The sequence below is a fragment of the Loa loa genome, assembly GCF_000183805.2.
Source record: "Loa loa unplaced genomic scaffold supercont3.110, whole genome shotgun sequence".
Classification (NCBI taxonomy): Eukaryota; Metazoa; Nematoda; class Chromadorea; order Rhabditida; family Onchocercidae; genus Loa; species Loa loa.
Genome location: NW_018108290.1, coordinates 23,306 through 38,683, shown reverse-complemented (window position 1 = coordinate 38,683; position 15,378 = coordinate 23,306). Strand labels below are relative to the sequence as shown.

The 15,378-nt window shown below is 35.1% G+C and overlaps 3 protein-coding genes across 3 annotated transcripts in view; 2 read left to right on the top strand and 1 right to left on the bottom strand.

Annotated features, from left to right (window-relative positions):
• LOAG_17664 (phospholipase A2) overlaps positions 1-4,882 on the bottom strand; it is a 5,817-nt gene extending 935 nt beyond the window's left edge. The window contains exons 1-14 of the mRNA XM_020450327.1: positions 4,417-4,882; positions 4,156-4,261; positions 3,775-4,057; positions 3,503-3,668; positions 2,792-3,372; positions 2,399-2,591; positions 2,071-2,317; positions 1,857-1,976; positions 1,595-1,700; positions 1,329-1,482; positions 1,103-1,221; positions 838-995; positions 440-601; positions 123-335 (exon numbers count right to left, since the gene is read on the bottom strand). Of these exons, the coding sequence (XP_020306008.1) occupies positions 123-335; positions 440-601; positions 838-995; positions 1,103-1,221; positions 1,329-1,482; positions 1,595-1,700; positions 1,857-1,976; positions 2,071-2,317; positions 2,399-2,591; positions 2,792-3,372; positions 3,503-3,668; positions 3,775-4,057; positions 4,156-4,261; positions 4,417-4,823 (3,015 nt within the window). The 5' untranslated portion in view covers positions 4,824-4,882. The remainder of the gene's footprint in view (positions 1-122; positions 336-439; positions 602-837; positions 996-1,102; positions 1,222-1,328; positions 1,483-1,594; positions 1,701-1,856; positions 1,977-2,070; positions 2,318-2,398; positions 2,592-2,791; positions 3,373-3,502; positions 3,669-3,774; positions 4,058-4,155; positions 4,262-4,416) is intronic.
• Positions 4,883-7,222: 2,340 nt separating this feature from the next.
• Positions 7,223-8,971, top strand: LOAG_07279 (40S ribosomal protein S2). The gene is made up of 4 exons (XM_003142812.2): positions 7,223-7,335; positions 7,772-7,940; positions 8,169-8,447; positions 8,621-8,971. The coding sequence occupies exons 1-4, from the start codon at positions 7,238-7,240 to the stop codon at positions 8,864-8,866; spliced, it is 792 nt and encodes a 263-aa protein (XP_003142860.1). The 5' UTR covers positions 7,223-7,237; the 3' UTR covers positions 8,867-8,971.
• Positions 8,972-9,876: 905 nt separating this feature from the next.
• On the top strand, positions 9,877-13,613 carry LOAG_07278 (endonuclease/Exonuclease/phosphatase). Its single transcript, XM_020447388.1, has 11 exons — positions 9,877-10,069; positions 10,184-10,301; positions 10,803-10,929; positions 11,271-11,385; positions 11,556-11,662; positions 11,765-11,898; positions 12,112-12,234; positions 12,506-12,615; positions 12,809-12,959; positions 13,059-13,165; positions 13,249-13,613. Exons 1-11 carry the CDS (start codon positions 9,983-9,985, stop codon positions 13,384-13,386), a joined length of 1,317 nt encoding a protein of 438 aa, XP_020302375.1. The 5' UTR covers positions 9,877-9,982; the 3' UTR covers positions 13,387-13,613.
• Positions 13,614-15,378: the final 1,765 nt, after the last annotated feature.

Sequence of the window (15,378 nt, the reverse complement as noted above, 5' to 3'; positions counted from 1 at the left end):
CAAGTTTTAAAAATATTTCGATATGGAGAGGATAAACTTTAGAGTTGACGCAATTAAATGCTCTGGGAGATTTTTAAATTTTATTTCGTGATATTATCAATATCTCTGTAGCAATGGCAAACCTTTCTGAGAAGTTCACGTAGTTTTTCCATTTCACAACGCATCGTATTGCAATACTGCACACAATCCCACATCATACGTGCTATATCAGTGTCATCCCGCGTATCCATGGGGATATCTTTATGCAGTGGTGCAGAAAGTCGAAAAAACGGCACATTCATGCTGTGACACCAAGAACGGGCTCGTTCAACTGGCGCTCCTTCCGTTGCAGTTACCTGGAAAATGCAGTTGACAACTATTGTTATCCATAATGCAGCATATTATATCCAAAATTGTCATGAAAGATTGTAAGATCGAAAACATCCAGTGCCTAAAAAACCTGCTCGACGAGTATAACTCCCAAATTCTTGATGGCAACAGCGGAAGAGTATGGGTTTGATGAGATTTCCAAATTTGATGTTGATAAAGGCATTGTTGGTATAACACCGGTACCGACGCTTAACAAACAACCAAGCTGCATGGCATTATTTTCTGAACTTGTCTGAAAAATATTGAAAAATCATGTTATATAGTGGTATCTAATACTGAATGCATTGACTGAAAGACGTTCATGTCAAAACAAAGAAAAAACCGTAAAAGAAAATAAACCATTAATCAAGCATTTTATTTTCTGTGCACAATACGTTACAGATTTTTTTTTAAAATCACAACCTGCTTGATATATATATAACAATCGAAAAATAAAACATACGAAGTGATTAAAATCTACAAACCTACCAAAAAATGCTTAGTAGTATTCCAAAATGCTAATTCAGAAAGCAATTCTAAGGCGGGATTATTTGAAATAATACCGCCATCAATATATCTATTATCAACGGAACTAAAATATGTTGGTGCTGCTGAAGTTCGTCGTAGTGCTTTCCACAGTAAAGTATCTGCAAAAGTTACCACTGTTAATTTTGGATAATACAAAGAAATTGTTGGAACATTATTTTTCCAAATAAAATAGTCGAAATCCGAGGATTTACAAAATATAACGTACCAGCAGGATCGGTATATCCAAGGGATGAATTTTCTTCGTCTGACAAAGGTAATCGAAAATTTCGCATTAATTCCAAACGCACTGGGAAACAATCTGCCCGTACTGTTGTCAAAATTAGTCTTGAAAACAAGGATAAATTTTATACATTGCTATATGTTAATCGTATAACACTAAAAAATATTACATAAATAAATCACACAAAAAGAAGGCAGTCCATCATACTTACTTAGGCCAAGGTATAGAAGCGAGGGTCATATCTGTGCCAACTTCTGCTTGTATAAATAATTCTAATAAAGCCGTATTATACGGTCGGGTCCAACTGTCAAAAACAAGATCCTTTAGACGCAAATAAATTTGCTGACATTCACGCAATGTTTTCCCTGCAAATAAAATCTCAATTAGCAAAGTGGAGAATTACTACATGGCTGCCACAACTTATTTGGAGCAATTTTAATCATGTTATATCAATAATTATCCAGAAAGAACACAAACCTAAAGCTAAAGCAGCAGCAATGATTCCACCTGTAGAGGTACCAGCAACCATATCAAAATATGAAAAAAATGGTTCTCCCATTACTTTCTCAAGTTCCAGTAGCATCTGAAACAGTAAAACCACCACTACTAAATTATCCTTTCCCTCTTCTCACCACAGCCCCAACTTTAAGCTCCTTTATGAGAAAAAGGAACAACTGCACAGTGCTAACAGAAAATCAACAAAAATGAGAAAAAAGACGTACGAAGAAACAATTATTACTTGTATGATAACAAGACCACGAATTCCACCACCATCAAGTGACAATAAGTTCACAAAATCTGGTATTTCCTTCTTTACTACTAATTCTTCCAATTTCTTCATCATTTGTTCGTAACAAAACTAAAATATACCGGTAATGACAAAACAAGTATCAGCTTCCAGGTTTTAAAATTCCACGTTACAGTAAATTCAAAAAAGCAACACCGCTACAAACCTTCTGCTTAAAATCCTGAATAGAGTTGCTGACTTTAACATCTACGGATGTTTCCAGGTCATCCATGAAGGCAGAACTACCAGTTCGAGGAATCATATAATTTTCAGCACTTTCTATCAATGACCATGAAACATCCTTCATTTCATCCAGCTTCTTGCCGTTCACACATCCAGAAACACATCCACTTTTCCCTCCACTTTCACAGCGACGTGCACCACAAATTGCAAGACTTTTTACCAAATCCCATCTGAAAGTAATGCTTTTGTGAACAAGTTTACAAACGAAATATAATCTAGAAACTTTGTAACCATCAAAACGCTGAACTTACTCCTGAAGCTTAGAAGCAAGATGTCGCGGAGTCTCACCATGTTTATTTTTTACGTTTGGATCAGCGCCTAAGCAGAGAAGCAATCGAGTCATTAATAGGTCCCTTCTTGAAACAGATAAATGAAGAGCGGTATCACCACTTCGATCTGGCACATTCAAATCGCAATTATAGGACGACAAACTCATAACCATACCTAGGAATTATTTAATTAATCAAGACGGTTTGTACTTAACATAAATATCTGGAACAACATTATGGATATGTATGAAATGTAGAAATACGTCTCGACTTCTCACGGAGATAAACAATGCCTATGTTGTGGAAGAGTAAACTGAAAAAAAAGGACAAAAAAAAGAAAAAAAGAAAAATGGACTGATTACGTAAACCACTAACCAACATCACCTTTACTGACGTACATATGAATCGGTGCCTGTCCAGCATTGTTTCGAGCATTCAGATCAAGTTCCTTGTGTTTAAGGGATAGTAATCCCATTAACGGTGTTTTAAACTGTGCTGCGTGTAATATTGTGTTCCCTGTAGCTGGATCTTTTTCATGCAGTAATTTGGGAGAAGCTTCAAGTAATGTCCGGATTACTTCCGCTGATTTTCCTTTACTTTGCATCGCTTCAAAAAGTGGAGATCGACCAGCAACACGAATATTGACTTCAGCACCATGTGAGATCAAAGTTGATACTATCCGTGGATTTGCATTCCGGATTGCAATCAGTACAGGAGTATATCCATCGTGATTGGTTGTATTCAAAAGAGAATGCGTCTTATCAAATTCCCAAAGCAATTCTAACATAGTCACCGATGCTAAGGCTGCATAATGTAATGAATTATTCCCTTTAATATCTCGTGCTGCCGGGTCGGCACCAAGTTCCAGAAGTCTTCGAACGATTTCCAAGCGGTGCATTTCGATCGCAAGCATTAACGGATAACGACCTTCCGGCTGTGCAGTTACTTGAAGCATCCTGAAAAGATATTGTGATTTAAAAATTACGTCACAACTGAAGTATGTTAAAAATGATTTTAAAAAAAAAGGATCCGTAGCGTGCATCCACCAACAAGGTCTTTTATACACGTAGTCGTAAAGTGACTTACACATCAAATAAACCCTCATTTGTCGCTTGAAACCTTTTAATGCTTTCATCTGCAAAAAAATCGGTCCGATTCGTAGCGATTGCGATTGGAACAATTAGCCAGAGTGGATGCGCACGCAGCGCAGTTACCAAATCTCGTACTAGCCTACGATTATCACTCTGCATGTCTGTAAAAAATCAATAGTTTACTATAAAAAAACAAAGAAAACAAAGTTTCATGACAAACAAAACAACTCCGAACTGAAAGCTTGTCGGACAGTAAAATATACTTACCGAGCAGCATAAACAGTGCTTCACAATCATAGCACCGATTACATAAATCGATAGCTTCTTGAATTTCATGGGTTCGGAATATGCTTACAGTAACAAGCAATTCAACCTCTTCTCGTCTATTATCGTTTTTTTCTTCATTTTCCTTCGAAAATAGCACATGGAATAGTGGTGCTGCAGGTCGATTCTTCAGTGTGCCCTGTACAACGCGCAGTCCCTTTTTGCTATTACTGTGAGGATAGACGGAATTATGAGCTCGCAACAACTCTACCGGAAATGGCACTACCTAAACAATAGAATCAGTAAAATACACAGTCTTCTGTTAAATGAAACCAATAGTTAACATCTATTAATGTCATATGTATGGAGGAAGAAATGAAATACTTCATAACAATCGGAAGGTATCCAATAATCTTCACCAAAAACGCGTTCTCGTGCGCTTGACCAAAGTTCACCGAGTTTATGTGAAACTTGAGCTAATGAAAACAAACTGAAATTTTCGAACTTGTAAAAAGAGATAAAGTAGAATTTATTGAGTTTTGCCTAATGTTCATGTACACTAATGCTGTTAACTACAGTTTGATGAAGGCTGATTTAGTCGTTTTATTCTAAGACGAATTTCCCATATATTTACGAAAACCTGACCTTGGTTTGACTGAGGTTTTCCTTGTTGTTGGTGATGGCGGTGGTGTTGTAACTCCTTCTTCAGATGCCAAAGTCGATGATGGCATACTTCCAATTTCCGATAAAATAGCCGTTTCGGCATTCGCTTGAGCTTCATCGATTTCTTGCGACGAAGATACCTTGAGAGACGATTCACTGATCGACGAAGATATCTTGAGAGATGATTCACTGATCGACGAAGATATCTTGAGAGACGATTCACTGATTGTTGTAGTCAAGTTACTGTACAGCAACGAAGCGGTACCAATTTGTTCACTAATCATTTCAACCGGCTTTTCATCCTCAGTTTTACTCTCATCTGCATCAGTTATTTGCGAACTAATGCCCACAGTAATGGCTTCTAGTGTCGATGTATTTAAATCAGTCATTGAATATACCTGTCTACTGCTTCCTTCGCTTTTCAATATTCATCACGATTGCTCTTTAAAAACAGTGATTACTATGTTAATAAGGAAAGATATGTTACATCTTATTCGACGATACTACGTTTACCGTTCGCACGACACAACATCTAGTTTTACTTGAAACTGTTGAAACTTAAATGATTTTTTCATTAACATAATCCTTCACACATTATGTACTTTATGGAATTTTCCAGTAACTGCTACAACTCAAATACTACCATACTTCTATGTTGTGTAGTAAATCTTTGTTCAGCTCAATGATCGTCGACCTGCAGATGCTGTATATGTGATCTGATGCCTAAAATACATATGCTTAACGTCAAATGCAGCAGCACTTGAAATTATCCTGCGAACGGAATACTCAGCAAATAAGCTGTTCGTTAAACAAGGTATTCAATAGATAAGGTTTGTTGCTTCATCTCTCATCCCTTACTACCTGATCGCTCCTAACTGAGTGGCAGTTTTTCACATAACAGAACCCTTTTAAAACCTAATAAATCTCCAATCCGTACACAGAAACTCTTAACAAAGACCTTATCACCAAACCAGCTAATTAAATTCGCCGAAATGCAATATCGCGCAACTTGCGTCTCAACTCATCGTCCACATTCTGGCAAGAAGTGCACGACTTCCTAACACTGTATCTCCTTTGACACAATACTATTTATTTACCTACAGCCTTCACCCAGCATTGTTTTCTATCGTAGCAATCTATGACACTCTTCAACAATCGTTATCTCTTTGATAAACCTCGACAAATTCACCATTTCTCTGACGTCCGCTTTTCATAGAAAGTCACGAAAGTGACTCCATGCAATTTTATATCCCAAAGTTAAGCCTCCTCTTAACAGAGGAAAAGTGCAAAAGAGGGAAAGGGAAATAATCAAACGATAAATGTCACTGCTAAACGACATGGAAATGGCCTAGAGCAGAGTGAAGTTGATACATCACTGTCTTAGATTGAACAGGCCTATATTATAACCAATCATCCTCTCCCTCACTTCCTTACTTCCATAACGGAAGGAAAAGAACAACTTCATAGGCTGTCTTATTTGAATTTATCACACTAAGCACTGAGAGTACTTAACTGCAGCTATCGTTATTTTGGCCCAGCTCCAAATGCATTCATAAATGACCAGTATAAGCCGAGTTTCAATCACTATTTGTTGAAATTTTAATGAGTAAACTAGTATCTTTTCATTTCGATTACAATTTCCACTAAATCTATCACCAACGAAAAGCTGAATTGATCGTATTACTTAATGAATCATCTCTGATCATCCGTCTATCAAGCAAAAGATTTTCTCCAATAGTTTTTTTTTTTTTTGACAATATTTTAGTGCTAAACCACAATTCTCTAATAAATGTAAACTGTAATATATTCCAAAATATTGTAGATCTTTGTGATTTTATTTGTTCACTGTGCAGAATAATCAATTTCGTAAGAGACTATCCCTTATGAAATGCTAAGTTCATCCATTTATCAATTTTCAAGCTTCAAAAATTTGAAATTTAAGCTATAGCTCAAAAGCATAGTATTCAAGGGTTTGAAAAAGATTACAGACGATTCGAAATGGTCGTTTGTCCACAACTGCTTCCTATTTACTCATACAATGTGTTACCATGGTGACGATATACATTTGCATACCTGATGAAATAACGCTCGCATGGCATTGTTTGCCAACATTTCCCGATTTGTCCACTCTGATTATTCACTATAAAAAGTAAAATAAGAGCAATCTTTCCGCATTGTTTTGGTATCTGTATACACACTACAAGTTCTTCTATAAGCTGAAGCTATGGCTATAATTGCATGTATTGTTTCCCACTTCTCTTAATGGATTCCGCTAGGCTGCTAAGAGATTTGACGAAGCTGTAAATGGGTTCTGTTGGTCTCAGTGTATGGCATCCATTGTACATTTAATAGTTAAAAAAAAAGAAAAAAAAACGTGAAGTTGAAAAAAAGATTGTAATTAAGAGACCATTAAATGAATAAGTCTCAATAGTTTATATTGATTGTCTGCGCATATTAGGCTTGCATATCTTTCTCTCTCTCTCTCTCTCTTTGTGTATGTGTTTGACATGTGGACTCATGCAGGTTCCAGTGACTAAGGCTCTTTTTTTCAGAAGCCTATCCAAGCATTTGTCATTTATATCACTGGCAAGCTTAGCAAAAGCTATTTCTCACCTTTCCGAATCTGATTACATCCTAAATAAACTTCCTGATTAATTGGAAAAGTTTTTTTTCTTGAAAATCATATTGAAATCTTACAGCTAATTCCTGGAATGTATCTTTATGTTATGAATTATTGTATGTAATTATTCTCTGGCACAGCAGCGAAACTTTCATTCCAGAACTTTCATTCAGGTTTTATGGAATGGATCGTCGCGGAGCATTTCAGGGTGGTTTTGGTAGCAGCAGTACCGGTAGTTTAGATAGTCACGCTTCATTTGGCTATGCTGAGAGATGGTCCAGGTATTTGAGCCGAGCTACTTTTCACTCAGAAAAAAATACTCAAGTTTGCCTACCCTTATGGTCATTTTGCGCCTTATCTGACCTATTAAGAGTGGAAGTGGGAACTGAAATTCTTCCATGTTCTTTCACCAGATATTCTCACTTCCTAAAAATGTGATTGATTACGGAAATTATTCTGCAAATTAATGAAATAAAACGTTGATTTTAACATCATGGCATCTTTTTAGTACTTGAATGAGTTTTTATGCTTTGATTGGGATTCATTTGAGAAAGAAAACTGATGTTTCAACTGTTTTGTTTATATTTGTTTTTAAATTAATTTCTCAACTTTTCTAACAGTCGAAAGAAAACTAATGACAGAAATAAGGTTAGCTCTTCTTCTTTTTCTCTTTTTTAAAATTCCCATCCTTCAAATTTTTGATGAAAAGTTTTGCAGCTCAACAAGAAGTCAAGTTGGTGGACCACGGCGAATAGGTAGTGGTTTACGTCGTATAACGCTTGATTGGGATAAGCCATGGGTTCCGGTAACAAAGCTTGGTCGTTTAGTAAAGGATGGGCGAGTAGCTACCATCGAGGAGATCTACCATAGATCGATACCCATTCTAGTCGGTCACCTCACCTTACTATTGTAATTTAATAATAGCATATTGATTACTGCAAAACTATATTATTTCTTTTAAATCGAAATTACTTTTCCCTTTACAGTTTTGAAATTTATTGGTACTTTGGAAGTTTACGTAATACATATGATCTTTACACGTGACTTTCGACAAGAATGCTCTAATAAAAAACAATTACTTCATCTTCCAGTTAAAGAAGAGGAAAAACTGCAGGAATATCAAATTGTGGACCTACTGGTGCCAAATTTAAAGGAGCAAGTGTTGAAGATTCTTCCCGTACAAAAGGAAATCCGAAATGGGTTGCGTACTCGATTTCGGGCGTTTGTTGCTATTGGTGACAGGGATGGGCACGTGGGTCTTGGAATGCAGTGTGCAAAGCGTGTCAGCACTGCGATTAGACGTGCGATTTATCGTGCCAAGACAGCGGTAGTTCCTGTTCGTCGAGCCTATTGGCACATAGAACATGGCCTGCCTCATACTATACCCTGCAAGGTACTCACCATAATCTGTTTTCTTTTTTTAAGGTTTAAATAGCCTACTCGATGTTATTGATTTTTTAATACTGCACTCTGTAGCAAACTTATTGTTAGGGTTTTAAAGCGAAACACTGAAATATAGCAAAAATTATAATCTTGAGAACTTTCACCGAAAGAAAATTAGTTTAGATAATGGTTCGTTACTGTGACGTGCGAGTAACACTTTATCCAGCTCCTCGCGGCACCGGTATTAGTGCACCACCCATAGTGCAGAAACTGCTACACTTAGGTGGCATTCAGGATTGCTATACGTCAGCATCCAGTTATACAACGTTAGGCCCAGTTGCAAAGGCTACATTCCTCGCCATTCAGCGTGCTTACTTGTTCGAACCGGAGAGTGAGAAGAATGAAGAAGACAATGCTTTCCGGAACTGATGCAATTTAACTCATCATGATCTTCATTGTCCGAAACAAGTCTGAAAAGTTCCGTTTATTCCTGAGTTTTCCCAATTTTTCCGGGCAGATTAGATTACTTTAGCGGTAGATTAAATTACTTTATAGATTATAATCATACTTCAGACTTCAAAAGCTTACAAATACAAAAGCTTACAAATATTGTTCTCGAGGTTTCACAGATTTGAGTAAACAATATTATTTTTGAGTTTGTTTGTGAAATTTGAAAACCTTTGGTAGTCTATCATTTCATTCTCTTGTTATCTTCTGAAAAGATAGAGATGATTCAGGAAAAATGCATTAACATCGAGCTCTAACGCTTTCTTTTACGCGTTCAATTTTGGCTTCCTAATTTATGTCAAACTCGTTATTTGTTGAAAAATTTCCGTCTCACTTCAATTCAAAATGTAAATCTAGAAATTTAAATCTTTCAACTGTTTCGGTCTAGAATTCATTCTCCTCACATGATGAACACAAAACTTTTTTTTAACATCAATATTTCAAGCGAGCCTAATTTTTGTGCTTTTCATTTATTGCTGGATTTGAGACTTTTATTACGCTTTTTTTTATTTTTCATTCATTATACAAAATAAATTTTACTATAGGAGCATTTCTTTGTGTCACTGAATCGAGTGCTTTGTCCCCAAGCTACTTGCTTATTTCATTGCATCATCAAATATTTAAGAGAACTTACTGAAATATAACAGCTAAATTCACATAATTTACCGGTTCCCAAAACAAAATTTTTTGAGATCAGTCATTAGTTGGTGACAGATCTAGCTATGGAGTAACGTAACGTCGACAAAGATGCTTCAGACATCCTATTCAGAATAACACTTCAATTTGAAACTTGTTTCCTCCACCCGTAACACCAAAACCACACCTTCTTTTATTGCTAATAAAATGTTCTCTACACATTAAAGTTTGATTAGAAATGCAAAAATACCATTAAAGCGTATCATTCTTGTAATCTGTATTTATTCACACTGTGTTTTCAGGGAAATGCAAGTTTTCTGGAGTTTCTTTATGCACCAGCTAATACAAATCTCTTTTTGCACTAAATGTGACGCGTGGTTCTATTTTCCCACAACTTTTTAGATGACCAATCGTGTACGATCGTTGGCAACTCGGGTCACTGCAAGTTTAACAACAGTTCAGCCACTTTCATCTTCTGCTGCTTCAACTGTAATCATCGATCTTCTGTTTGATATTTCATAACCTGAGCAGTAAAATTTAGTCATAATTCTAATTTGTTTAGACTTTAGACTGCTTAAATGATATGAAAAAATTATTTTCCAGGGTAATGACGAGATGATGATTGAGAAACCTTCCTTGAAACGAATCGAATCATTCACTTCACATATACATCATTTTGCTATCACATCACCTATTGCACATCATTCTTCGGATGAAAATGGTGAGCAATATCTTCATGTCACATTCGATATTATCTTCTTTCAGCAAAGAGGATGGGTTAAAAGATTAACGTCTACGTTGCAAAGTACTATTGCGTCAATCGCTTTTGCGATGACTGACCAGACAGCACTGATAACAATGATAGTATCAATAATCTCAACATTCCTTGTACCTTAAACTCAACTTTTGTCTTCTTCATCTTAGCCATTCCCATGCATTTTCCTATAAAACTTCTAAATTTTTTGCAATACATTGTTTTCTCAGTTTCAAGCACTATTATTATGTCTGGAACTCTCGATATTTGAAAATTACCATTCAAATTTGAACTTATTTTTGCCTCACTAACCAGGATATATTAGATTTTCCAACATTCATCATCTTTATGACTTTCTGAATGCTAAACTTTTTTTTCGTAAATGTTGAAAATTTTTTTTTTTGAATTGGCAAGCACTGATAACATACAGATAGAATTTTCGCTTAACTTTCTGAATGAAGATTACAGTTTCAAGTCCGGAAAGCCCAAAATTGCATGATATTGTGGATGCTGCCCAGGAGGAGAACATAGCATTTAAAAATGAAGCTGCAACGAATCAATATTTCACGTATGACGTTAAGCATGCGCAACTCAGGTCCATCTCTAGTCGTTTACAAATTTTTGGGAACAAACAATTGCAAACAATCCTGTTTCGTCTAGGATGTTGAAACTGGATGAGACTTTTTGCAAAATTTTTGACATAATAGCAGCAGCAGTAATCCAACGTTAGATCAACGTTATTCACGCTTCATCTCACTCCTTTTTTTTTCGTAATGACTAAAATTAGTCTCTTGGGAAGCCAAGAATGAGCAAATCAGGAAAGGAATCAAGTTGCAAAAGTTGTTAGCTAAAAACATAAGACACACCTCACCTCTCTTCATTTTTATCTTATGTATATTATTATCGTTGTTTCGCTTCACTCAGTAAGTTTTTCAGAATAACGGTACTTGGTCCCGGTGGAGTTACTATCCCCGAAGTGGATCGATTAAGGCATTTGATACCGGATGGAACAATTACTGTCATGTGTTTAACTTGGAATGTTGCCTCAAGGGTTATTAAAATTTCTCTTTTTTTCCATTAAATCGATGAATTTTTTTGCAAGTTCAGTAAATTCGAATTATTTCAAACTCTAAAAATTCTCATCTGCTTCAGAGAACCCTGAAAATTAGCAAGGGTTCTTAATTCGCACTGGTTAGAATAAATCATAATTGCGCTTTTCAGTCACAAAATCATTTATCGAATATCGGAAAACTGATTACAAATGAAAGACCTACGGATAGAGCTGATCTGATTTGTTTGTGTTTTCAGGAGCTTCCATCAATAAATGCGTTTTGTTTTTTTTTTTTTTTGTTCTGCCCCTCATATTATTGGTTTTTGAGTTTTCTGAAGTAAAAAAGGAAAAAAACTGAAGCAAAATTTCAAATTTTTAGATATTATCATCAGGAAACGGTGAAGTCGCTAACCGAAGCTGTCGCAGACACACATCTGATATTTTGCTGGGTACGGAAATGGTCGCAACTGGTAATTGTTTTTATTCGGGAGTCTCTGGTTGCATACACCTCAAGTTTGTTATTCCACTGTTTTTGCTAGTGAGCTATTTTAAAACACTTTGGATTTTGGAGACTGAGAAATTTATAGGACCTAAAATACGGTTTAAATTAGAAAATTTAAAGGGTCTAAATTGATGCATAGATTTGTATTAGTTAAGTATGAATCGGATACTTTTAGGTACTTATTTCATATCATTTCATTTATTTATTTACCACTGGAATTGCAGCTCCGGAATGGCAGTTCATCTCCTGTAGTCCAATCGTCAAGCCAGTTCGAACGAAAGGAGCGATTGCCGTTTTCTTTCGAATTTTCCAGACATCTGTCATTTTTGTAGCCTGTCACATGACTCGTTGGTTTTGTTTATTACATTTATTGATGAGTAAAGCACCAGATTTTCAAATTAAATACAAATTGAAAATTAAGCAGACAATTTATTAGGTCAATCCAGGAATTAGCAGCAAGATTAAATGTGCTGAACAAATGGGACAAAAGATTTTGAACAGTGTCTTTAATCAGAACTTATCACACTGCAAATGTTATAACAACTCCCTATCGATTGATGCAGTCGGGATCCTAATTTATTTGATATAATTACAATGTACGGATTCAGATTGTTTCAGATGGACCAGTATTGAATCGTATATGTGATTATTCGAAAATCTGTGATTCACTGCGATTTTCAGCACAAAGCGGTGCATTGCCTTTTTCTGGCGTGAAAGAAGCTGATTGTGTAAGTTTTGATAGTAAAACATTTATGTTAGTGTCAAAGTATAAATTAAAATCTTGCAACATTTTATATGTATTTAATAACTGTAGAGGGAGGCAGGAAAAATGGAGGATATCATTTGTTTCATGATTGAATACATGATGCTTGAGGAAGCCATGTCCATGTAAAATTACTACTAAAATTCAAATCCTCACAGGTTTTCTGGTTTGGTGATTTGAATTTTCGCCTTCGAAGTAGGGAGCGAGTTGATGCATTGGATTCACAAAGCAAAAAGCACGAAAATATGACAGACTCCTTCTTCGATCAATTACTCATTGATGATGAGTTGACATTAGAAAGGTGTAAAGGTCCGTTTCTGATTTTTCCAAAAGAAAACAGTATCGCATTCGTTAGGATTAATTGTCTCAACTTTTCAAGATGTTGTAAACAATCCGTTCCATTTTCAGGTAATGTTTTTAAAGGTTTCAATGAGGCTTATATCAACTTTCCACCCACGCATAAGTTTATTCTTGGCACTAACAATTATGTTAGTGATCGGATTCCATCATATACGGTATGAATTTGTCAACTTCGGCGTATTAAACGATAGGAATTTATTATTTCATTGCTTCATTCGCAATAACTGCCAATTTTCAGGATCGAATTTTGTATTATGCAAAAGAATCAAGTCGTATAAGACCCGGAAAATATGATTGCTTATGGGAAGAGAATGCTTCTGATCACAAGCCAGTTTATGGCTTTTTCACTATGCGTGTTTTGGAACAGCGGTATTAATGACTGATAAAACCACTTGTAAAGTATATTTGATGTTGCATTCTTCTATGTGGAAAATTTTCTTAAATGAATGGAATATCAGAACTCTCGAATATCCATTACTCTTCTCAACAGCATGTTGTTTGCTGAACACTAAAACATTTATGCCATCTTATTTATCGCTGTGAAATTATAAGTGCAACCACGAGTAACTTCAGCTGATAAGGAGATGATAAACTGATTTTCACATACTAGCATGCCACTCGCTTGCTACGACAGAATTTTTGTAATTGATGGACTGATCTACTATCCCTTATTATATTCAGATTTCACATTGATTTTAAATTTGAATTCTGTAAACAAAATGCTTGCATGCTGCAGTGTCCATCACTTATAGCCATGGATAGCTAATATTGATGTTCAACTACTACCTATCAAAGTTTGTTGCACTAAGTAAATGCAACAAGTAAGGTATATGAAGTTAACAAAGTTTGTTGCATCTTGTTTTTTTTGTGCAGGTTATTTATTTTCTGCAGTTGATATTGTCATTAGCCTTTGGTCCATGGAGTTGATCTCGATCATTTATCTTTTTCATCTTTGTCCGATGCCCTTTTGCATCGGTTCAGAAGAAGCTTATTGGAAATCTTTGCGCTGGTACTGCTAGTTTTTGAAAATTTTCAAAGAGAGTGCTAGATAGATCCTAATAAAAAGCTATTAGGTAATTTGATGATGATGGAACAGATCCACTCAATTATTTGAATGGTTTGGTGTTCAGAAAACTCTGAGGCAGTATCCTGTATTGCTTGAAAAAAGCCACTGTCATTGTTTCAAGTATTTTGATTTTTCAATCGATCCTACAGTATCATTGCAGTTTCTCTCACCGATGAGTGGTTGATATAGTTCCTTTGCTGCTGGTATTATTCAATCTGAACATTTTTTTTGTTGAGATTCCAAATAATATTTAGTAAATTGTTTGCAAATCATTCATATCAAGATGGATCCGGTAAAATATAACGTAACCGTTTCACAAATGTCAATGAATTATTTTTTTGTCCTCTTGAAATAATTTGTACTTTTCGTCCTCAGAAGATTCAAGTCTTTTTCGTTTAATCTGTCTAAACAAGAAAAACTGTTAAAATAAGGATTACAATACTAATTTAACCTTTTCAAAGGTTTTAAAATCTCCACACCTTGATCAAAATACAAACACAAATGTTTTCATTCCAAATTACTTCCATCATTCGCGGATATGCATTCAAAGTAATCGTGATCATGAAAATATAAATGAAGCTTTATTATTTCTCATATTAACTATTGACTAAACTTTGTAAGCAGAACAAATTCTCAATTTCGACTCATAGAAGCGAAAAACATTTAAAAACTGTAGAAATAACATATCCCAATGAATTGTGAGTTCTTTTGCTTTTTCTTTGAATATCATTTAAACTTAAAAATTTGAAACATGTGATACCGTACAAATATCGAAAAAAATAGTCGTTAAATTCAGTACAGTTAAGTCTCTTTCTTTCTATCGCATATCTTCATAATGCTAAAACTTAGCTTTTGTCAGAAATAGAAGAAAACAAGGACAAAATTGTACTTAATTGTATTGCTACAATAAGTCTTCATAGAAAGAAATTTGAATTAAAATTTAAATTGTACTTGGAAAAAAAATTTCGGATTATTTGTCAGTTTTCATAGAGTTCCACATGTTATTACCAAAAATTGTTTGTTTTAGTAAAGCACGATATGAAACAACTTTGCAGTTATATACTATGTTGCAAATTTATTATTATACATCACAAATGGTTATTAGCAACAATCGAATCTTCTCATTTGATTGCTTAAAAAAAAAAAAAAAAAAAAAAAGAAAATTAAAAGGAGGAGTGTGCAGCAAAAGAAGTCGTTAGAATTTGCGGAGGGACAAAAATGATTATAGTGAAGTGTGGCATAAGAAACCACAAACACGCTCAAGATTTGAAGTTTCAAACTTAAATTAGGTTAGTGCACAGA

Coding starts and splice junctions, on each gene's coding strand:
- LOAG_07279 (XM_003142812.2), top strand. CDS start 7,238: ATGGATCGTCGCGGAGCATTTCAGGGTGGTTTTGGTAGCAGCAGTACC. Junction 7,336..7,771: donor TATGCTGAGAGATGGTCCAG/GTATTTGAGCCG, acceptor AAAGTTTTGCAG/CTCAACAAGAAGTCAAGTTG. Junction 7,941..8,168: donor ATAGATCGATACCCATTCTA/GTCGGTCACCTC, acceptor GAAAAACTGCAG/GAATATCAAATTGTGGACCT.
- LOAG_07278 (XM_020447388.1), top strand. CDS start 9,983: ATGACCAATCGTGTACGATCGTTGGCAACTCGGGTCACTGCAAGTTTA. Junction 11,386..11,555: donor CTTGGAATGTTGCCTCAAGG/GTTATTAAAATT, acceptor TGCGCTTTTCAG/TCACAAAATCATTTATCGAA. Junction 12,960..13,058: donor GACATTAGAAAGGTGTAAAG/GTCCGTTTCTGA, acceptor TTCCATTTTCAG/GTAATGTTTTTAAAGGTTTC.